The sequence below is a fragment of the Sycon ciliatum genome, chromosome 1 (assembly GCF_964019385.1).
Source record: "Sycon ciliatum chromosome 1, ocSycCili1.1, whole genome shotgun sequence".
Lineage (NCBI taxonomy): Eukaryota > Metazoa > Porifera > Calcarea > Leucosolenida > Sycettidae > Sycon > Sycon ciliatum.
Window position 1 is genome coordinate 78,628,487 of NC_088643.1, and position 22,954 is coordinate 78,651,440.

At 48.2% G+C, this 22,954-nt stretch overlaps 2 protein-coding genes across 3 annotated transcripts; one reads left to right on the forward strand and one right to left on the reverse strand.

Annotated features, from left to right (window-relative positions):
• Positions 1 to 337: 337 nt before the first annotated feature.
• On the reverse strand, positions 338 to 7,503 carry LOC135805652 (uncharacterized). Its single transcript, XM_065319724.1, has 4 exons — positions 7,169 to 7,503; positions 2,924 to 3,079; positions 1,316 to 1,368; positions 338 to 906 (listed from the first exon to the last, which is right to left on the reverse strand). Exons 1-4 carry the CDS (start codon positions 7,397 to 7,399, stop codon positions 792 to 794), a joined length of 555 nt encoding a protein of 184 aa, XP_065175796.1. The 5' UTR covers positions 7,400 to 7,503; the 3' UTR covers positions 338 to 791.
• Positions 7,504 to 8,411: 908 nt separating this feature from the next.
• Positions 8,412 to 22,192, forward strand: LOC135805653 (glutaminyl-peptide cyclotransferase-like). 2 transcript variants are annotated; one of them, XM_065319726.1, is made up of 7 exons: positions 8,412 to 8,514; positions 17,328 to 17,480; positions 18,180 to 18,452; positions 18,998 to 19,156; positions 19,719 to 19,821; positions 20,428 to 20,538; positions 20,778 to 22,192. In XM_065319726.1, exons 1-7 carry the CDS (start codon positions 8,467 to 8,469, stop codon positions 21,290 to 21,292), a joined length of 1,362 nt encoding a protein of 453 aa, XP_065175798.1. In that variant the 5' UTR covers positions 8,412 to 8,466; the 3' UTR covers positions 21,293 to 22,192. The 2 variants fall into 2 exon arrangements, with proteins under 2 accessions (XP_065175798.1, XP_065175797.1); XM_065319725.1 differs by lacking the exon at positions 8,412 to 8,514 and adding an exon at positions 14,872 to 15,448.
• Positions 22,193 to 22,954: the final 762 nt, after the last annotated feature.

Here is a 22,954-nt window from a genome sequence, read left to right on the forward strand (position 1 = left end):
TATTTCAACCTCATTTCAGAGGCATGTTGCCATGCCAAATTCATGTATGGCACACACATTTCAGGGTTTTTTTCGCCGGTACAGATAATGAATTTACACAGTGTGCTTATAATGGAGACTGAGCACTTTATTTTTTGAATGCCGTCCCAGGGTGTTCTAATATTGGAGACGTGCTATTATCGGAGACTGTGCTTATAATAGAGATAATACGGTAACATATATAGCAGGGAGTAGTAAAATACTACTACTCCCTGCTCTATCCTGAACTGATGTGATTCAGCTTCCTGTATCGGTGTTGTTGTTGCAGGAATACTCACACCAGAGGCTAACGTCTATGTACTGGGAGTGGGGAACAAAGGACAAAACTCCATTGAGGCTCAAATTGATAATCATAAGGATGAGGAAAACGTATTGAAGTGGAGATTGATATTAGGATTCAATTGATACTAAGACATTTAAATCTCTTTCAAGTAGTATTCAAGTACACATAGCGAGTAGCTCAAGATAATTGTTTGTATGGATAATGACACAGTGACACTGTACACATAGAAAAGGTTCAGATCCTCCTGTTCGTACGATGCGCGAGTCTTTGTAACCACTACTCTGTGACTTGCAAAGAAGAATAGACACAGAGGCGGACAAGGAAGGACTGGGCCATTCCAAACAATACATGATTGGCTATATTATGCTACTGTGTGCTACGGAAAATAGATACTTTGCTTGCAAGTTTGTAGGCTATTTCTGACATATGCACACAAGTCAGACACCGGTGTGCGCACGCAGGCGTCGCATCATGTCGCCGCAGAATGTACCTGCTTCAGGAAATCCATCCGAGCCTGTATCATCTTGCACTTGCTGTCCAGCGCCAAGTTAAGCCAGTGTACGTGGAGACGGGTCTCCTGAGGCCTTCGCACAGAGAAGATATGAACAGAGTAAAGACAGAGTTTGAAACGCGTGTTACCCAATGGTTTAGAAAACAGGCCCATAAAAATTGGTTCTTGGCCCCCGGCCCGGGGTTGGGTGCCTTGTGTGTGTGCGGGGGTTAGTTGTCTTGGTAACACAATGACTGTACAATAACGGGACGTCGGTGACAGCGCGGAGAGAGAGAGCTGCAGTGACCACACCTACTACTCAACACCTACTACTTAACAGACTATGAACACTACTACTGAACAGACTATGAACACTACTACTTAACAGACTATGAACACTACTACTGAACAGACTATGAACACTACTACTGAACAGACTATGAACACTACTACTGAACAGACTATGAACACTACTACTGAACAGACTATGAACATGCACTTACTTATGTACCACGTTGTAGTCTTCAATGGCGAACTTCACGGAAACTGGATCAGTCTGCAAACAGACGGCGCAAAACCGGTTCCAAAAACAGCCATGATGAACATTAATCGTATACATGTCGGCAAAGCATGGGTCTGCACCCTGCACTGACTACGTCAAAGGACTGTTTAGAGCTGGACGCGATCAGAGCAATAGAACACCTTTCCTAGATATATTATTAAAGCCTGACTCTTGCACTGTGAGTGATGACCCAATAGAAAACATGTCCAGCTTTAGGGTGCGTTCTTAAATCCTCTCGGAAAAGTTCGAGAAGTGTTCTAATATCCTCTCTGAACTTCAGAGGTGTTTGAAACTTGGAGATTTCCGCGTTTTGGGGCCAGTGCATGCGAACTACTGCTAAAAGCCATGTGTTGATCATGAGTGTTCAACATTCCCTTTTGCATACGCACAGTCCGTACTACACTCGTGTCAATCAAGATTGCGGCCCCTTTGGCGCTTCACATATGCAAAAGATCTCCGAATTCTCACCGCCACCTCCACAATACGACCACAAAAGGACAAGATGGTGGGGCGCTCTCGCGGTACTTTACGGTATTTGTACAGAAAATCAATCTTTCGTCCGCATTACGGAATTTGAGCAAAATGGTACGGAAGGGGATCGATGAGCTCCAGCTATGTACATGTAAAAGCATAGCAAACGCAAGCTGAACGATGAATATCCCTGTGCTAAAACGAGTGCATGTTTGTTTGTTTGGCTTGGCTTTATTTTACTTCACCAGAAGCACAGGCAAAATCTGCCTTCTCACTGGGCATATTGCCACAGTTCTCACAAAATGATGAAGGTGGTGATATAAGAAAAGCATGCCGGGCTTCGACTACATGTAGCACAAAAAAAACATAATTATTGTGGAGGTGGTGTCCTGTCTGTAGGTTATAACCTACAGACAGGACACCACACGGACCTTGTACACACATTGCACGTTGTGCAGTCAATCCATACTCAATTTAACTTCGAGCGGACACGAGCTCCACACAAAAACCTGCTAAGTGTGACCTTAGTGCACTAAGTTTCTCACACACTCCGTTGTACTCTGCCATACGATTTTCATTTCCCTAGCTGTAAAATCAAGGTGGGGCGCTCTCGTGGTACTTTACGGTACGGAAACATATGGAAGGTTGGCAGCACTGGTCATCATAATAAGTTAGTTTCCTCTCCAGGGGCGTTGGGTGTCAAACATTGTACGAGTAGCACGACCATGGTCGACCCACTTTTCGTCCAGGATCTAGGATGGTTCGCCCAATTCATCTAACAAAGCAATAAACGAGCGTCAAAACGTGCAGTGTTGGCCGAAAAATCCAATCCCCCGGGTCGTACTACTCCCCCACTGCCCTGTGCCGCCCCTACCCTCGCAGCCTACATGGCAACGGCCTATTAGTATAGGCTATCTTAACTAGGTACATGTGGACTGTGACTCGTTGTCAACGAGTACCAACTGTACCATGTGCTGAATGCCGGAGTGCAATGTAACAGGTGACACAGTGCAAGACGCACTCAGCGTCTGCTCACAGTCCCGGCATAAAGTACATATACAACACACGTGAAGCACACCTTTGCGCTCAGCTCGAAATGGACATCCACTGTGGGATACGGCAGCGGGTACGCCCGTGTGGGCTGGCCGAACCACGCACGATACTGGTACACGCCGTTCTTCTCGCCAGTGAAAGCCGTGTTCCACTTCCAGATCTGTGCGTCCATGTCCAACAGCTGCAGCGTTACAATACAAGATGACACACAGCACACGCACACAGCAAGAACGTTTGACCTGCAGACCGTTGCAGTGGCACTGCTAGAGAGTGGTGTCACATGTATCACATGACCAAACGGGACGACCATGTTGGTTCCAGCTCCATTCGAAATCCTGCACGTATGGGTCACATGACGTCGGCCATGTTGGTTCCACTGTCCACATGACATGGTCCTCTTCTCCACAAAAGTAGTCACATGACTGTGACAAATACTAGTACATGTATGTGAAACCACTCAATTCATGATGGGCAGCACTTTTCAACAGTGGTTGGCCCATCCGATGTCTGGCCTACTGGACCGTAAAGAAGCATTGGGGCAGGGGCTTGGAACACAAACACAGCTGAACATACAGCCAGTACTATTAGTTACCATTTGAAGTAGAACTTTCTGCGGTATGCTGCTCTAAAGCTTACAATGTAGATTGCAATGGACATGCACAAGCGCGCACACACCCACACCCACCCACAAGACACACGTGTGCACCCTCCCCACACACACATGCACAAGGCCGAAAAAGTGGGGCGGCTGAGGCCGCCCCACTTTTTCGGCCGTTTTTTGTTTTTTGTTTTTGGAGCACACTAGAATTGTATTGACTATTGTATTGTATTGTATTTTACTTGGGCATTCCCAACAGACCCTAAGGTCTTCTTACAGGGTGCCCAAGATGAATGAAAGGGGGGAGGGTAATATTTGTTCCCGATCGTACGTTTTCTTGGTTTGTTGCAGAATCAAAAAGTATTTCATTGTAGTTACACTGAAATGGCACCAACTGCAAATGCCCGGAAATGCTTGCAATGCTTGAATTTTTGAAATTTTTTCCCGGGGGAGGACCCCCGTCCATGGCCACCCCACCTCCAAAGTCAGTGCGACGGGCCTGATGCACACACGCTGTTGAAGAATGCGAAGCTGCACCCCCCCCCCCCCCCCGCCCTGATGACAATGAAGCATGTGGTATACAAATAGGACTCAATGTTTCCTTCACGCTTGTTCCGTGATACTAGTTTTGTTTTCGTTTGTTTCTAATTTATTTTAGTTCGTTGTCTCAACAGTACAATGTACAACTTCAAATAGGGTAGAACAGGAAACAAAATAATTTAGGGAAACAAAATAATTGAGGGGCATCAGAAAGGGAGCGAGAGAGAAAAAGGTGGAGCATTTTGCCGAAGCCCACTTACTGCAAGAAATGAATACTAGTAGTAGGTACACTGTAGCTCCCCCCCCCCCCCTACACACACATACCATATTTCCGCAAATAAAAGGCCGTCCTCGTATACAACGCCTTCCTCGTATACAAGGCCGGGGCAGGGGGCGATTGAAAAAATAAAAGACCGTCTCCGATTAGAAGACCGGGCCTACTAAATGAGTCATTGTTCTTGCGTTAAAAATAGAAGACCGTGCTCAAACTGTGGGAAAAAATAGAAGACCGTGCTCAAACTGTGTAGAAGAAAATTGAAGAACGGGGGTAAAACTGTGTGGCGAGAAATAGAAGACCGGGGGTCAAACTGGGTTGAAAGAATAAAAGACCGTCCTCGAATACAAGACCGTCCTCGATTATAAGGCTGGGTTAGGACGAGGTTGAAAAAATAGTAGACCGGCCTACTATTTGTGGAAATACGGTATTCTCTCGGAGGCCCAGGCTTGTTAACTCGAAAGGACTGTGGTTGCATACAAGCAAGATTCCAGGACTTGGTCTACAGTACTGTCGGGCGCTGAAGAACGGCCAGGCTAGAATTTCACCAATTTTTAAGAACGGTCTAGGCTGGATTTTTTGCAGATATTAACTTGAAGAACAGAAACAGCACTGTACTAGGCCTCGACCAAATATGCTAAAAAAGAGCATATTATGCTCGTCGCATATCAGGGAAAACGGCCATAATATGCCAAAGGCTTTAATAGCAAGATATGCAAAAAGATATGCCAAGATATGCCAAAATATGCTCGACATAAGCAGAAAGTGTAGATCATTTCAGTAAAATTACAACCTTGCATATTCATTGGCTTCACGGCTATCATGCTTATGGTGCAAATCAAAACACATGCAGAATAGTATGGCTGGTGTGTCCCCAGCAACCGTAGTGATAGTGTTCATCCATGTTGAAATGTGAAACGCCTCAACCATTCCAAATTCATCCCTAAAAGGCTTTTCTGAACGCATTTTGTCCATAAGGCCATCATTTTTTATAGCTATGTTTCGCGTCAGCTCAACTTCCAGAATCATATGCGAGAGGTGGAAAGAAATAAAAAATTGCAAAATAATAAAAAAGGCTCATCAGAGGTGTATAGAATTAGCTAGAACTGTACATAGCACAATAGCTCGTGCATGGTGTACATTCGAAAGAAAAATCCTACATCCAAGCACAACATCTGGATTATCAGCATGAGTAAATATTCACTTTGGACAGAGGAGGCAACCGTTGGTGCCCATGCTTCGCTGGATTATTGTACTCAGACTTCAGCAGCGGTGCAAAGACCTCTGGAACGACGCATCCTCTCAGCTTGAGGCAATCGATGCGGTCTGGTGTATATGTATGCTCATAGAATACATTATACTGCTCGCAGATGCCGAACAAACGATTTACCAACGCTGGCCTCGAATTTCATTTCTGAATCCCAGCTTCGCCGTATGTAACCAGTCCACACTGATGATTCGCACAATCGTACACTAACTGTGCATGTTCGATTTTTTTATTTTTTTCCGAAAAAAGGCAAAACGTATGCGTGCGGACGACGCGAAACATAGATATAAAAAATGATGGCCTAACATGAATGCTTTGTCCTCATTTTCTTCAGAATATTTGAATTATATGCTGGCTTAATTCCAATATTCCCTTTGTCGCTCAATATGCCATATATGAACTGTCTCACAAAATATGCGGAAATATGCACAAGCATATTTGGTCGAGGCCTACAATGTACACTATAATGTACACTCAGACGTGTAACTCAGCATAAATGTACAGTGCGTATCGGTTATAGCGTGGTCGTGTAAAAGAATATACTGCCTACAAGAATGAACTCTCATGTTTTCATAATCATAACATGGATTTCAAGTGCACATTCTTACAAGCAATTTTATCCCATAGTAGAATATATCGGTCCTAAGAATGGACTTTGTGTAGCGAAACATGCCAGATTAGTACAAAGTGTATATCGCCTGTAGTAATAGTATCCGTCCAATTACGTTCTGAGTGCTGCAGGTTCAACTGTTGTGATCATGTAACTCATTTTGCATAGCCACATGGTAAGCCTAAGGGACTATGACCAACCACATGCACAGAAGTACTGCGTTGCATGTACGATGATCTTCCTGCCTCTGCGCACATGCATGTGATATGCCACACTTGATTTATCGTGTGCAGGAAATATCGGAAATAAGAATAGAATGTCGTTTTTTAAACACCCACGCTATAACCGATACCTACTGTACATGCAAGGCTGTCCCATCGAATAAGAACGAAGCTGCTGTGTACGCTAAAAATTAGAACGGGCTAGGCTAGAACCCTGACACCTCCCCCCCCCCCCCCCCTCCAGTTCTTCGGTGCCCGACAGTACTGTATGCGAGAACACCACCAGTGTGTATGCGCAACATCACCATGGACACACACTAAGTCACTGAGATCATGGTGATGAGCATCATTCTTCTCCACCCTCATGTGGTCGTGCGACGGGCCAAACAAGTTGAGCTCGGGTTGACTTTGTTTGCCGGATACACCGCGTTTCTCAGTGCGCAAAATGAAGGACAAGCCGGGCTTGACGTGCAGCACAGGTCACGGCTCACTCTCTTTCACGACTCCCAGTCCGGGTTGCCTACACTACAACCTACAGGTTCCTTAGCACTTTCTCACCACTCCCGGTGACTGATCCCCATGATCACCATGATCACTGACTCTGTGATCAGTGTTCACCGTTCATTGTATTCATGGCCGGTGCAGAATCAACAGAAAAAATGTTTCATTGATTGTCACCTGAATGCAGTACATACCGGCCGTAGTAGAAACACATCCACTGAGAGTGTGATTCACTAGACGGGTTTACACCTTCACGTACCTCTAAGTAGTTTTCAATGGCCTTCTTGCCAGTGTCCTGTTGAAATCCGTGCCTACACGGCCATACGAACTGCAATGGCGCTAGCATCGCCGGATCGTCAGCGCCATCTACTGAGCTCAGCTGCTGATCCGCGGAATCAGAACTGACAGAGCCAGAGGACTCCGACTCCTGCCGCGTGTCCTCAGTCGCTGCCACCTCGCACTCACACGCCGTTTCCTGGATGTCCTCCATGGGCTTTGGCGAACAGGCGACGGACGTTCTGCGCCAGTATTTACGCTCTGTTCCCTAGATCGACACTGTCTACCATGGTCTTCTGCCTTTGCAGTTTAGTGAATACTAGTAGTAGTGCTACAGAGTACAGTAGTGGCCGCACTTGTTATTTTGTTGCCTAGCCTTGCGCCTCACAGTCACACCATGAATGCGATACACACACTGTCTGTGACTGACACAGCCAGAAAACATTCGTTCAATGTTACCATGAGATATCGTGACCATGGTGATCATGCGCCGCCACCATACTTGGAGTTGGAGTTGCAAAAATAATAATGCCTCCTTGCCGTGTTTTCAGCAAATGGGTACGGCGGAGCTCCCTGCGTCGAGAGCTGTAACGGCCCTTCAGGTGGAGGAGATTGTACACCAGAATGATGTTCAATACACCCATAACTCCACGGAGGATGTTCGCCAGGCAACCCTAAGCGAGAAGACACGGCTGGCGCATGACCGTTGTCAGAGGGAGCAGAATGATTTCGTCTCGATCAAGAGCAGTGCGTCCCCTGCCTTGGCTCGTCGGCTGGAGAGTTTATCCACGAAAGGCGTGTCGAGTTGGCTCGGGGTGTTGCCTCTGGCAGACCATGGTCACCATCTGTCCAAGGGAGACTTCCGCGACGCTCTAGCTCTCCGCTATGGTTGGTCTCTCTTGGACACACCGGTGAGCTGTTTGTGTGGGGAGCCGTTCGACGCCGCCACGCATGTGATGATTTGCCCCCGCGGAGGTTTCCCGACAATTTGCCACAATGAAGTAAGAGATATAGTGGCGGATCTTCTGACGGAGGTATGCTCAGATGTGGCAGTCGAGCCTGTACTTGCCAGAGAGAGAGAGAGAGAGAGAGAGAGAGAGAGAGTTATATTGATTCTGATGCTCTAGAGTCTAGTGCCTATGGTACATGGTCCTCGCTGCTGTAGAGTGCTTTCCGATAACTATCAGTGGCATGTTTGGCTGCTGGTCTGTTTTGAAAAGGCAACAAGAACTGCGCCGGATTGTGATCCCGAAACCCGCACTACTAGTCTAGTGCAATGACATGAACAAGACCGGCTTTACCGAAACTGTTACTTCAGCTAACTTACTTGTAAGTAAACTTAGTTCGTGCTGTTTCGCTTTAAATAGTGGTGGTAAAAACACATACGATACCCCTGGCCTGGCGACTCAAAACGAATATCAGTAAATTAAAGTTTACTTGTGGAGGAATGCCTACATTATACTGAGGCTACAATGACAGACGTCAGTGTAGTACAATACTAGTTATGTACCTGACCCGCAACAATACTGACAAGTCTGTTCGATCTTTACGTAGCTAGCTACAAAACTAAGACACTACTAGCAGTAGTACTCACAGTACTAGTAGTCAGTAGCACCGATCATGATGACTGTAGATCTACTTTAGTAGTCTAGATACAGTGCAACGAGTGTTAGTTTCCAAGATCTTTACAAGACTGGCGAACACTAAATGTCATGAAGAAAGTGAAGAGAAAGGAGGTTTATATAGGAAAGAGATTGTGATAGAAGACTGTGCAATGAAGTTTGTTGTTTTGTTAGATATCTGACGTGTGCTGTTTGGAAGAAGTGTTTGGATGCAAACAGAACTTACAAGAGATGAGTAAAGACTACTTTTCTACAATAGCGTTGTAGGCGAGGAGTGCGTAACATCAAAAGATGTCGTAATGTGTATTGGAACTATGCTAGCCAAACATTACGTAATTATTATGGTAGAGAAGTACGTGTAGTAGGTATTACAATGTGTGCGAGAGTATGGTGAATCAGTGTTTGTGATGATGAGGAAAATATGACGTGTACATGCAAACAAATGATGATGTCATGATGCGAGAACGTCAGAGACGCTACAGAGCTCCCCTCCTAGTGAATGAGTAATGAACGATAACTAGCGCGATAAAGTGAGAGCAAGCAAATGGGATAAGCGAGAGAGTGTCAGAAATAGGCGGGAAATCTGACTTGACGACCAGCTCGTGTTTGGCGTGGCGGAGGCACGTCGAATGCGAGCGATGGCGTCGGCTTGGTCGGATGGCAATGGTCGACAGACTGGTTGTCATGGAATGCGGGTTTGAGTCGGTCGATGGATACTGTGTCGGAGCGGCCGTTGAGGTCGAGGCGGAAGTACTTATCATGACGTTCCAGGACTCGGTGTGGACCAGTGTAAGGACGTTGGAGGGGCGTTCGTGTTGCATCTGTGCGAATGAAGACATGAGAGCATGTCGAGAGGTCAGCTGGAATGAACGGATGCTGGGTGGGTGGCTTGCGGGGTTGTGTAGGGCGGAGCTCGGACATGGCTTGTTTGAGGCGGCTGACATAGGACGTCGGATCCGGAAATGGCTCAGGCTCGTCAGTGAGGAAATCACTTGGCAGGCGGAGGTGGCAACCGTAGACCATTTCTGCAACTGAGCAGTTGAGGTCAGCCTTCAGGGAGGAGCGAATGCCGAGCAGGACTAGTGGCAGATGTTCCGTCCAGCGCTGTGGATTGTCGGAAGCTCGGAGTGCAGCTTTCAGTTGTCTGTGAAAGCGCTCTACCATGCCGTTGGCAGCCGGGTGGTAAGCCGTTGTGCGAATGCGAGATGTGCCAAGTAGTGACATGAGCGATGACCACAGGGATGACTCAAATTGGGCACCTCGGTCGGTTGTGAGCACAGTGGGAACACCAAATCGGGCGACCCAGGTGGCAACAAACTGGCGAGCGACGGTTTCGGCTGTAATGTCGGGAATAGGTACTGCTTCGGGCCAGCGAGTAAAGCGATCTACCATCGTCAAGAGGTAGCGAGACTCACTAGAAGATGGAAGCGGGCCTACGATGTCGACATGGACATGGGAGAAACGGGCATCAGGTTGCTTGAATGCACTCACGGGAGATGTGGTGTGGCGCTGAACTTTAGACTGCTGACAAGCGTGGCAGGAACGACACCACTCACTAATATCCTTGTTCATCGCGGGCCAGACGTAGCGAGCTGTAATCAGGTGCCTGGTAGCGCGGGTACCAGGGTGGGAGAGGCCGTGAAGCGAATTGAAAACAGCACGGCGCAGCTTGGCAGGTACATACGGGCGGGCAGACGCAGTAGAGGTGTCACAGATGAGCGAGTGATCAGTCATGGGCAGAGCTATAGATTGCCAGCATAGCGAAGTGGATGGATCCTTACCAGGACTGGGCAAGTCTGGATCATCTTGTTGAGCGGCGGCAAAGGAAGCTGTGTCAATGGCAGTGATGGCAGAGACGGGCTCATCGGGTAGGTGGCATCGTGACAGTGCATCAGCGGCAGCATTCTGAGAACCCTTGACATGACGAATATCTGTCGTGAACTCAGCAATGTACGACAAATGGCGCTGTTGACGCGGGCTGTGGGTCTGTGAACGGCTGTGGATGGCATGTGTCAGAGGCTTGTGATCGGTGCACACATGGAAGACACGCCCTTCCAGGAAGTGTCGGAAATGCTTAATGGCTAGGTAAATAGCGAGGAGCTCTCGACAGAAGGTGCTGTAGCGTGTCTCAGCAGGCTTTAACTTGCGTGAAAAGAAGGCAACAGGATAACACTCACCATCTAGCTCTTGTTGGAGGACGGCACCAACAGCAATGTCTGAAGCGTCGACCATCAAGCTGTAGGCGGCATCCGGGCGAGGATGGTGAAGTGTGATGGCCTCAGTGAACGCAGCTTTGACATCATTGAAAGCAGCGATGGCCGAGTCGGACCAGACGAGCGCGCCTTTGGTGCGGTGGCGTTTCTCAAGCATAGCGTGCAGAGGTGCGAGCTTAGCAGCAAGATGTGGCTGAAATCGGTGATAGAACGTGACGAAGCCGATGAACTCACGGAGCTTACGAACACTAGCTGGCTGTGGGAATTCACGAATGGCGGTCATGCGAGCGTCGAGAGGTCGGATACCTGAGGCAGTCACGTGATGTCCCAGGAAGTCAAGCTCATCCTGGCCGAACTGCGACTTCCGGACGTTGATCAAGATGCCATGTGAAGCAAGGCGGGAGAATATGCAGCGAAGGTGGGCCATATGTTCAGCGGGTGAGGCGCTAGCAATGAGCAAGTCATCCAGATATGCAAAGCAGAAGGGAAGGTCTGAAACTACCTGGTCAATGAAGCGTTGGAATGTCTGGGCTGCGTTGCGAAGGCCAAAGGGCATGCGGACAAACTCAAACAGTCCAAAGGGGGTGGTGATGGCAGTTTTCGGGATGTCGTCAGGGTGCACAGGAATGTGGTGGTATGCACGGACGAGGTCAATCTTAGAGAATATGATCTTGTCATGCAGGTGGGACGTAAAGTCTTGAATATGCGGGATGGGATAGCGGTCGGGGATCGTGCAGTCATTCAAGGCTCGGTAATCACCACAGGGTCGCCAGTCACCGGATTTCTTTGGCACCATATGCAGAGGGGATGACCATGCACTAGAGGAGGGACGAATAATGCCTAAATCTAACATGTGTTGGAACTCACACTTAGCGACAGCAAGGCGGTCGGGTGCCAGACGGCGAGGCTTAGCGTGGACGGGGTGGCCATCTGTGACTATGCGGTGTGTCACATTGTGCTTGACAGGCGAGTCACCAGTGGTCGGTCGGACAAGGTCAGGAAACTCACTCAGCAGGGCAGAATACTCACTAGGGCTATCAGTGTCCAGCAGGTTGGTAGCGGAGGTGCTGACATCCGAGGCGGATCCGACAACGGCAAGTTGAGTAGTGGAGTCCCGGAGACATCTGGCGGCCAGGTCGACAGTGAGTTGGAAGTGGCCAAGGAAATCCGCACCCAGGATCGGATAGCTGACGTCAGCAACGACGAAGACCCAGTTGAAAGTGCGTCGGAGACCTAAGTCTAAATCTAGCAGCTGCTGACCGTACGTGGCGATGCTGCTCTGATTCGCTGCACGGAGGCGAGGGCTATTGCGATGAACACGACGAGACAGAGTTACGAATGACGGAGGAAGAACACTGACGGCGGCGCCGGTGTCGACAAGGAACTCGACGGACTGGGAGCGATCCTTGACGAATAGTAGGCGACCGGTAGCGGTATTCGAGGGGCCAACCACACTAGCGGTCGCGACTAGTGGCTGGCCTTCCCGTTTCCCGACAGGAATCGGCAGGGGTCTCGGCATTTGTTCGCCTTCGCACCGAACGCACGGTGATACCAGCAAAGGTCGTCGTGATTGTCACGGCCGGGAGACCTGGAGGCACTTGGGTGGCGTGACGGTGGCCCGGGACTACGCTCTCGTTGGCGGCCACGCTGGGAAGGGGCACCGGTGTCACGGGTCATCACATTCACAGCGGACGTCAGCTTGGCGAGTTCAGCTCGGAGCTGGGCCATCTCAGCCCTGTCAGCGGTGCAGGCCTGTTCCGCATCTGTGGACGCTGTAGATCTACATGATAAGGCCGTATACGTACTAGACCGAGCAGGGCTAGGGGCTTCACTCAGAGCGTGAACACTTGTACCGGTGAGTGGGGTTGAGCACGTGCTTTCAACCACCTTGTCAGCAAGCGCTGCAAGTTCGTCCAGGCTGAGGCTTGCAGGTGTTGCAGCCAGAATCAGGCGGACCGTCACGGGCAAACGCTGTACAAATAGCTCGCGCAGGATAGTTGGGTCTAGCGACTTACTGCCTAAAAGCTGTTGCATGCGTCGGAGGACGCGACTTGGTCGGCTGTCCCCGATGTCGGCTGTTGAGAGTAGCTCACGCAACCGTGCCTGATCGGACTTTTGTGTGCGTGCGGTGAGCGCCTCTTTCAGGACTTGGTACGGCTCCTCGGCTGGCGGCGCTAGGAGCAAGTCCCGAATCTCAGCGGCGTATTCAGGAGCCAGCGAACTCACGACGACATTATACTTGGCCCGCGGGTTGGTGATGCGATGGTTGGCAAAATGCGCTTCGGCCTGTGCAAACCAAAGCTGCGGATCGCCGGGCCAGTACTGCGGCAGTCGGAAGGTGATGGCAGACACCGGACGGTCCGGTGCGTCGTGTTGGTCGTTGCGGGCGAGTGGTTGGTTTTGGGCCGGGGCGGAGGAGCTAGCGGCAGCTGAAGCTCCAGAGGCGGAAGCGGAAGAACCATCGTCGCTGGACATATTGCACTTTACTCACGTCGGGGGTCACCAATTTAGTAGTCTAGATACAGTGCAACGAGTGTTAGTTTCCAAGATCTTTACAAGACTGGCGAACACTAAATGTCATGAAGAAAGTGAAGAGAAAGGAGGTTTATATAGGAAAGAGATTGTGATAGAAGACTGTGCAATGAAGTTTGTTGTTTTGTTAGATATCTGACGTGTGCTGTTTGGAAGAAGTGTTTGGATGCAAACAGAACTTACAAGAGATGAGTAAAGACTACTTTTCTACAATAGCGTTGTAGGCGAGGAGTGCGTAACATCAAAAGATGTCGTAATGTGTATTGGAACTATGCTAGCCAAACATTACGTAATTATTATGGTAGAGAAGTACGTGTAGTAGGTATTACAATGTGTGCGAGAGTATGGTGAATCAGTGTTTGTGATGATGAGGAAAATATGACGTGTACATGCAAACAAATGATGATGTCATGATGCGAGAACGTCAGAGACGCTACACTACATGTACGTATCTAATATTGACTGAGTAAGAGGTCAGTATAGGAAATAAAAGCCGAGTAAAAGACCGAGGCGAAGCCGAGGTCTTTTACGAGGTTTTTATTTCCTATACTGACCAAGTACGAAGTCAATATTAGATTTACCACGACAAACAGTCCGTATTTCAAATTCCAGAACGACAACCTCATGAATCCAGGTTTTATGATTGCACAACCGTTGCACCACCACCTAACGTTACTCATGCAGTGACAATGCTGCACTAGGCACCGTTCAACCCTACAATGTAAGCAGTCAAATAATTTTTATAAGCAGTCAATAATTATATAGCCCTAGGCTAAGCTTTATTTTATTTATTATTATTAGGTCAGTAAGGAGTGAAATATGCAATTCAAGCAGCAGCCAAGGGAGCTAGCTCTCTTGGTTATGCTGGTAGAAGGACTGGGTCCGACCCACCGTCCGAGGGGATCCACACTTCCTGTGGATATGAGATCCCCTCGTTTGCGGGGATTATGAGCCATAATCCCCTCAAACTAGGGGAAATATCCGTAGATCACCTGAAAAGGGTGGTCTACATGGTCTATGCAGGAATATTTGACTGCTTAGGTATGGCAAAAATCTATGCGAGTCAATACTAAGGGATAGATAAATCATTGTACGAAAATGCAGTGTGCATGCACCGCGTCGATGATGCATCGATGCACAGCACGCGGGCCAGCAGCTAGGCCCAGGGGACAAACTCCCATTCATTTATTTCAAGACCACGCATACTAGCATGAGCGCTGCACTGTACTCATGAGTCATGGTACTGGCGGGTGGTGTTGGCGCATGGCGTCGGTGGAACACCTGTCATGGCATTGGCAATGCATTATGGCAATGCCAATGATTGAGTTAGTGAATAGTGTGTTTGTTGGTTGGTCATAGTCTGATCTCGTTGTCCTCTTCAAGGCTGACTGATGATCGATAGTGATATTGCCCTATGCCTATGGTCTTTGCCTCTGGAGAACAGAGCGGGTACAAGTAGAATCGGATGGTGTTCAACTGAAACTGGGCACTGGCAATAGTATTGGAATAGACTAGTGCAGCGTAGCCACCGTGCACAACTAACTTTTTATCCAGGTAATTGCAGCCAATGACACTAATGTCTGGCCAAGGAAAGACGTGACTAGTGCTTGCAGCAGCTTCTACTTCCATAACTGAGCAAGAACAAAGGCGACCAGCACTGCAGCTAGGTCAAGTTAGCTTTCGGCGGCAACAAAATTCGAACCTTCGCTGTTACCGATTTTTGCTATACTAGCCAAGCTACAATTATTTCTTTGTTCAAGGAGCCAATTACATTAGTTTGTGAGAAACGCGTCAGCCCAGCGCAGCGCCATGGCAAGGCACTTGGTCATCGCCCTGGTACTGTTATGTTCTGTTACTGGGCTCAGTGGAGGGCGACATCATAGTGTCAAGAAAAGGGTAAGGACTTACTTTCAACGTACACGAAACACTGATGGCTGTCCATGACTACGGTTTTTGTTGAACTCATTTTTAGAAAGTCTCGTGTACATCTGGTACATGACTGTCTACAGTACAGTGGAAACTTAGTTTGTTACAAACGACACGGTTTTGATGATGTGCCGGAAGTAGTGGCTGCATGATGAGCGTAGTCTACAGTTAGTGTGACAGCCTCAGTCCAGCACCACAGCCTCAATAATCAATAATCAATAATCAATAATCAATAATCAAGGGAGTGGTAGAATAGGATACTTGTAGTCGACGTACTGGCCTGGCTGGTAACAATGCCTCACTCAGATGTCCACTGGAGTGCCATTACCCAGGCTACACGTGACGTGCCACAGTGCAGGGGTGTTTCAAGCAGAGGAAGGGGAAGGGGAAGTAGAAATTCAACTCCTCGCTACCTCCAGTACTGCATGCACAAAATAGGATCATGCTGTACGGTCGCATTCACTAAAATCAAACGCGACCCCTTGGCTCCGCCGGCGTGCCAGCAAACCGTAAAAGTCCGTAAATAAGTACCTGCCCGAAAGAAATACCCCCTTCATTCTTTTGGCTCTGTCTGTTGAAGTCAAGTCAAGCCCGATAAACATACTGCCCGAAATAAGTACCGGTACGATGCGCACATGCAGCACGTAGCATGTATATCTACATGGAAATGACTTCTTTACTACACACAAGTCAGGTCCGAAAGTTAGTTCGTGCCCAAATGTCAGTACCCGCCCGAAAGTTAGTACGGGTGTGGTCACTAAATTCGAAAGTAAATACGTACTTATTTACGGACTTTTACGGTATTTAGGATGCCTGGGGTCATGCATGCACTGGGGCGTATCGGAATACAATCCTACGCGGGATCTATACCAGGTAATATGCCTTGGGGTAATAGAGAGTACATGACGTATATGACAGGCTTTTGGGATGCAAAATGCCCTTATATGGGCAGCTTTGTACTCCTGACGTTTTTCAGAATCCTGGAAGCTAAGTAGGGTGGCAAGCGGTAGTCAACACCATCCTCACACGTGACCTGTACAGGACCAGGATGGGTGTTGGGTGTTGGGTGTATGAGAGCGTGCACGTACATGCGTTTGTGTATTGTCTTTATTATACTCAGTAAGACAAGCAAAGTGGGATGGTCTAAGACCATGATTGAGAAACAGAGGGTACACCGGTTCAAGTCCTGCTTGGAAGCGGAAGGATTTTTTCCAGCCATGCTGCGACCCACAGTTATTTGGGAACTCGTGGCCTGGCATGAGGAAAACATGGATGCAGTGAATGGGAATTTTGGTCTTTGACCACTTGCTGGTGAGCTGATCTACTCACCTCCCACCGCTTTAGGAGCTGCATCTGCGCCTTGATCCTTGAAGGGTGGTGGCGTTCCTACGGATGCGGAAAACTCAGCCTCTAGCCGAGTCTGACGCGAACCGTGAAATTTTTAAGACTATGTCTGCAGCTGCGGAAAAGTGCTCAACATCCAATTTCTTGGATGGGGCAATGACACATGTGAAAAAACAATGGATCACTCGTAGTGTTTTGCTACTCTGAGTTTCATGCACCGTGTGCAATCACCAGGCAAACATTATTCAAGTATGTTTGTTGACATGTGTCTTTATGTATGTGTGTGTGTGTGTGTGTGTGCGTGCGTGCGTGCGTGCGTGCGTGCGTGCGTGCGTGCGTGCGTGCGTGTGTGTGTGAGAGAGAGAGAGAGAGAGCCCGCGCGCGCGCGTGTGTGTGTTTGTGAGCGCTCATGTGCATGTGCGTGTGTTTGTCTGTGTGTGTGTATGTGTGTTCGAGATTTCAACTCTTTGCTGATGAACTGCTGTGCGCACTTGTGTTTCAATAGGCGGTCCAGTCAGTTGTGCCTGTGCTGGGCATAAAAGACTTACAGACGATATCTGTTGAGCGCTCCAATATGACCCAGTTCATGAGCAGTGAGCTAGATCCGTTTCTCATTGTCCGTGTGGCTGGAACACGAGGAAACACCATTGTTCGAACGGTACGTACGCCGCACTCAGTGTGTGCATGCTAAGTACATGTATCTGTACATGTATCATGTACAGAATGTTCACAGGGCACTGAAACGTTAACTTTGGTGGGGACACAGAGTCAGTGCTCCCAGTTGTATGCACCGGTGTTGCATGGATGCAGTCTTGTGTAGACACTCTGTACTGTCAGACCAGCACTACGAGTACATGTATGTGTGGCAATGGAATAAGATCCAGTCTCATCTGGACCACTCGCCATTTGCCTGTTCTGCATAGCTACGGGAATAAATACAAATACAATACAAACAATACAATACTCTGTGTGACAGTAGGCTAAGTGCACTGTCAGACCACCACTCTGTGTATGTGGCAATGGGCTAAGTTAGTTCCAGAGCGACCCTGTAACCGACTCGCCCCGCCATTCCTCCAGTTTTGTTGCCATCGTGTCTGAAGGCTTACTCCTACACTGAAACACATCCATTTTACGTGCAAAAAGCTCATCGTGTACCTGTTACGCAAATAGTTCTGCTTTAGTACTGAAGTAGAAGCAACCGATCACATACGCGGTTATCCGTGATAATTGCTTCAGCCCTAGATATTAGCTAAGCAACTAATTACATTGAAAATGTTATGCAGGTCGTGTTTTCAACACGTGATACCTATAGCACAATGTCAAGCCTGTGTATTGCGTGTTGGATATCTTTCTGCAGCACATTGTCAATCAGCTGACGGGTCTCACTGCCGGCTGGCACGTGGAGTTGGACAGCTTCACGTCCAGTACGCCTCTCGGGACCAAGCACTTTTCCAACGTAGTCGCCACCTTGGACCCAATGGCACGCCGACGCCTGGTCCTGGCGTGCCACTTTGACAGCAAGTTGTTCACGGATGGCGTCTTCCTCGGGGCCATTGACTCTGCTGTGCCGTGCGCGATGCTGATCAATCTTGTGCGCGTTTTCGACAAAGAGCTCAAGAGCCGGGCCCGGGTAAGCTGTGCGGGTAGCGTGAGTGGAAAATTATTTCTTTTCTGACATTGAATCTAGCTTGTGCTGCTGACCTTGGCTTCCGGAGCTCGTTGGAAAAATCCATCATGCCTTGGCCGGCTTGTGCCCCCCCCCCCCCCCCCCCCCCCCCACTAACACTCCGCACGGGACCAGATGGATCATAAGGAGAAGCAGAGAATGGACCAGTGTATTATGTGTTAATGCAACATTCTATGCATGTATGAATAGTCTACTTCGATACACTCATTTGTATAATAATTATTATGATTAGGATATCCACCAGCGTTTTCTTGTGATTCTCTAGTATCAGTTGGATTACATCAGTGAAGCCTTCCTTGCCATGGTGTGTGTGCGTGCGTGCGTGTGTGTGTGTGTGTGTGTGCACTAATTATGGCTGTGTTGTAAATCCCTGGCGATAACTGCGCAGATCATATTATTCGTACTTCTTCGTCATGTAAATTTTTGTCTCGTCACCGATTGCACTCCGGTGTCATCTCATATCTTTTGTCTGACTTTCACACCTGTAGAGGCTGGACACTACGCTTCAGCTGCTCTTTTTCGATGGAGAAGAAGCATTTGTGAGATGGACGGACACCGATTCCCTGTATGGTTCGAGGCATTTAGCAGCGAAAATGGCTGCTGCTAGTCATCCGTACCATCCAACTATCAACCAACTACAGGCAATGGTATGGAGTTCTGGGTTAAACTGAAACTTGGCTGCTAGTCACTATGTCACGGGGGCACGTGCACCCCCCTCCCCCCCCCCCCCCCTAAAAATTCGACCTACATAATTATAATGACCATGATGACATGTACCAGCCATCCTACACGTATAAAGCGGCGAAGTGGCCGTTCACCCCCCCCCCCCAACGGGGGGGGGGGGGGGGGGGGACCAGCTACGCCCCTACTGTAATCATTTTACTCTTCAATTGTACTCGGTACCAGTCTTTATTGAATGGTTTTCTTTTCTTGAATTATGCTGCTACGCATTCTTGATACCCAATCCTGTGCGTCAATGGTTGGCTAAGTGTGTGCTCTGTATGGGTGTCTGCCGAACTGTGTATTGTGGCAAGCTGGATGCTTGGCCTCTGCAAGAATCGAAACACCATGTGTGGTGAGCTTCAGTTGCTTGAACACGGCTGCGGAAGTCATGATGCAGTTATTGATCATTCTCGTACACATGCTTGTGAAGGTGTACGTAACTATTGCTTAGCCGTTTCCCGTGTGGTATGACTGGTGTTCCTGCAGGATGCCTTTGTCTTGCTTGATCTGATCGGCTCCAACAACCCAAACTTCTACAACTACTTTCCAGGAGATACAGGACATCTGTTCATGGCTCTGCAGAGTATAGGCAAGTAGCACAGCCATGTGTGTGTCTTTGCTATGTGCTGAATGTTCTTTAGAGTTTAGGAATGAAGAGGAATTCCAGGAGACATATTAGAGAGGTCCCGCACTACATAAAGTTGACCAACTTTACGTTCAAGCAACTTTACGTTAGTGGGCGGGAAAAACCCGTGAATTCACGAATTTGCACTCCACTTACGGAAAGTTGTCTACGTAGAGTACGTAGATAGGGCTCTGATACCGTAGGTGCTCCGTAAGTGGATTGGGGTACAAATTTATGACTCTCTCCTCAGGTCGACCCGGTCGTACACTGTTGCGTTCCGAGTTCCAAGGGCAGCTACGTGATTTGAAAACTGCGTATGGTGGAACACAGATCCGTATGCAGTGTACGCAAGACGTTCCGTAGATCACCTACGTTTTTTTACTAACGTAATTACGTTATGCGGAACCCTCTCTATTATGGTGAATTTGTTTAATCTGGGCTGACACTTTCCGTCGCATCGCTGCATAGTGCCTGGAGGTGTGTTGTCACCTGCATGTACAGCTGATGTTTGCCTCATCTTCATTTTGCCCATTCCCTTTATCTTCTCCTGTATCTTCTAAACTGCTTTAGAAAATCGCCTGCAGCAGAACGGCCTGCTGAGAAGCCACGAGCAGTCATACTTCACCAGTTCGCCATCTCGTGGTAGTATTGGCGATGACCATGTGCCCTTTATGCGGAAAGGTAAGTGAATACCAGTCCTTTCCAGTGACCGTAGCGATTATTCCTAGCTCAGGACCACTGTTGAGTTCCCTCAAGTTCAATAGACTGAATTGATTTACCTGATGTATTTTTTTGTGAAACAACCGCTTACCCTTTTAAACAAGTGATGCGTAGCCAGCGTTCAGCATGCAGTGTTATTATTGCATACAATTGAATTTATGCATGTATGTGTATATGTATGCGTATGTGCTACCTTTCAGGCGTTCCAATCCTCCATGTGATAGACTATAAGGATAGATTCCCAACAGTGTGGCATAGGATATCAGACAACAAACAGAACCTTCACACGAAAACCATCGACAATCTCAATCGCATCTTCCGCGTCTTTGTGGCCGAATACCTCGACTTGGATTTAGTGAGGCCATCCACCTTATCCACCTTGGCAATGTTGACCACGTCCGAGGTGACAGACGAATCGACCAGTCCAGCTCCAGCCACACCTCCTGTCGATGCTAGTGTGACGTCCGGAACGGCGAGCAATGTGGAACTCTCCACAACTGTGGCGTTTGTGTCATCGCTGTATGCCGGCGTCACAACGCTGGGCTCTCTCTTCGGATCGCGTGGCGCAGCAGGGCCCGACGCCACACCTGCACCAGTGAACCAACAGGTCAAGTCCGAGAGCCGTACGAATCCCAAGACGTATGCCACTGCCGTCATTGCCATATCAATCGCAGTGACAGTGGCCATGCTGTATGTACGGGCCGGCGCTAATTAACAACGGTCAAGGCTTGGATCAGGCAGTCGTGACATGCGAGTTCAGCAAAGCTGCTTGAGATATAATTTATACATCCTTGGTTTTCTACCAATGTCCGCTGTTTGCATTGTTTTGCTACGCACGGCTGTACTCTGCTGTACTCTGCTATACTCTGCTGTACTCTGCTGTACTCTGCTGTACGCACGGCTGTACTCTGGTAGTAGCCAGCCAGTAGTAGTCTAGTTACCATAGAGTGTTGACAGAGCTGTTGTAGATTAGGGTCATGTCAAGGCTCTATTTTTTAGTACTTATGACTGTTTTAGCATAGCCAGGTAACACAGTAGAAATTGGCTTCATTTTTTTATTTAGCTCTGCCGAGGACAGTTTAGATGTCCGGGTCCAATCGTGCGCATGCAACATGTTAGTTTTCTTTAGTGGCTTGAGGTAATTTTGATTTGTCAGACTTAACCCCACTCCCAACCCTGTTTCCTATATTTTTGGTAACAATTGTGATAGTTTGATAGTAGGTACATGTACTTGAACTAGTAGTCTCCTTTTAGTTTTTAGTCTTGATCAAGTGTGCTCCTTTCTATATCAAGAAGCAATAATGAAAATTCGACATGGACAATGCTTCGCTATAATGATTATAGTGCACCACCATTGTCCATGTCCCTGTTTGAGCCCATACAAAATTGATCTGCAAATCATGTAATCATTCAACTGAAGTATGAGCACTTGGAACACCTAAATTGTAATGTCAATCAAATAATTTTAAACTAAGGTGCCGAGGAATTGAATCGAGGAATCTATACCATATCTTGTATTAAACACTAGCTTCTTTGCCTTGCCAACTTGGTTTCTTTTCGTCACGAGTTGCATGTACCGAGCAATAAAATGCACCTGGGGCGCCTTCATATTTTTTTGATTTTCAGCGAATCTCTGGTCTCTGGTAGGTTGGTACGAGTACAGTGGCCATGTTCTGTGCATGTACATACTTCAAAAAAAAAAGTATTTGAAGTAAGCACTTGAAGCTAGCCATGCAAGGCACGAACCCGGTGGCACAGTGGGGCGGATATCGTGCACAGTCGAATAATATCACGCCCCTCGACTGCAGCTGTCTTTTGTCTCCGGGACTTTAACATTGATACTGCAGTTTCCGGAAATTTCCTGTATACTTGGCCCACATGTTGGCCTACTTCTTGCGCAGATTTCTGGGGGTTTCCCCGGATTTTCCATGGGGACAGAGAAGTGATTGCAACTCATGGAAATCGTGCAGTAACGTTACAAGTACTAAGACACAGGGAGAAGACACAGGGAGAAGACACAGGGAGAAGACGCAGGGAGAAGACACAGGGAGAAGACACAGGGAGAAGACACAGGGAGTAGACACAGGGAGAAGACACAGGGAGAAGACACAGGGAGAAGACGCAGGGAGAAGACACAGGGAGAAGACACAGGGAGAAGACACAGGGAGAAGACACAGGGAGAAGACACAGGGAGTAGACACAGGGAGAAGACACAGGGAGTAGACACAGGGAGAAGACGCAGGGAGAAGACACAGGGAGAAGACGCAGGGAGAAGACACAGGGAGAAGACGCAGGGAGAAGACACAGGGAGAAGACACAGGGAGTAGACACAGGGAGAAGACGCAGGGAGAAGACACAGGGAGTAGACACAGGGAGA

What these genes read in the sequence shown, in the direction of transcription:
- LOC135805653 (XM_065319725.1), top strand. Translation starts at nt 15,362, where the DNA reads ATGGCAAGGCACTTGGTCATCGCCCTGGTACTGTTATGTTCTGTTACT. An exon ending in AGCTCAAGAGCCGGGCCCGG is followed by an intron (nt 18,453 to 18,997) that starts GTAAGCTGTGCG and finishes TCACACCTGTAG; the next exon opens with AGGCTGGACACTACGCTTCA. An exon ending in CATGGCTCTGCAGAGTATAG is followed by an intron (nt 19,822 to 20,427) that starts GCAAGTAGCACA and finishes AAACTGCTTTAG; the next exon opens with AAAATCGCCTGCAGCAGAAC.
- LOC135805652 (XM_065319724.1), bottom strand. Translation starts at nt 7,399, where the DNA reads ATGGAGGACATCCAGGAAACGGCGTGTGAGTGCGAGGTGGCAGCGACT. An exon ending in CCATTGAAAACTACTTAGAG is followed by an intron (nt 3,080 to 7,168) that starts GTACGTGAAGGT and finishes GTAACGCTGCAG; the next exon opens with CTGTTGGACATGGACGCACA. An exon ending in GACTACAACGTGGTACATAA is followed by an intron (nt 907 to 1,315) that starts GTAAGTGCATGT and finishes CTCTGTGCGAAG; the next exon opens with GCCTCAGGAGACCCGTCTCC.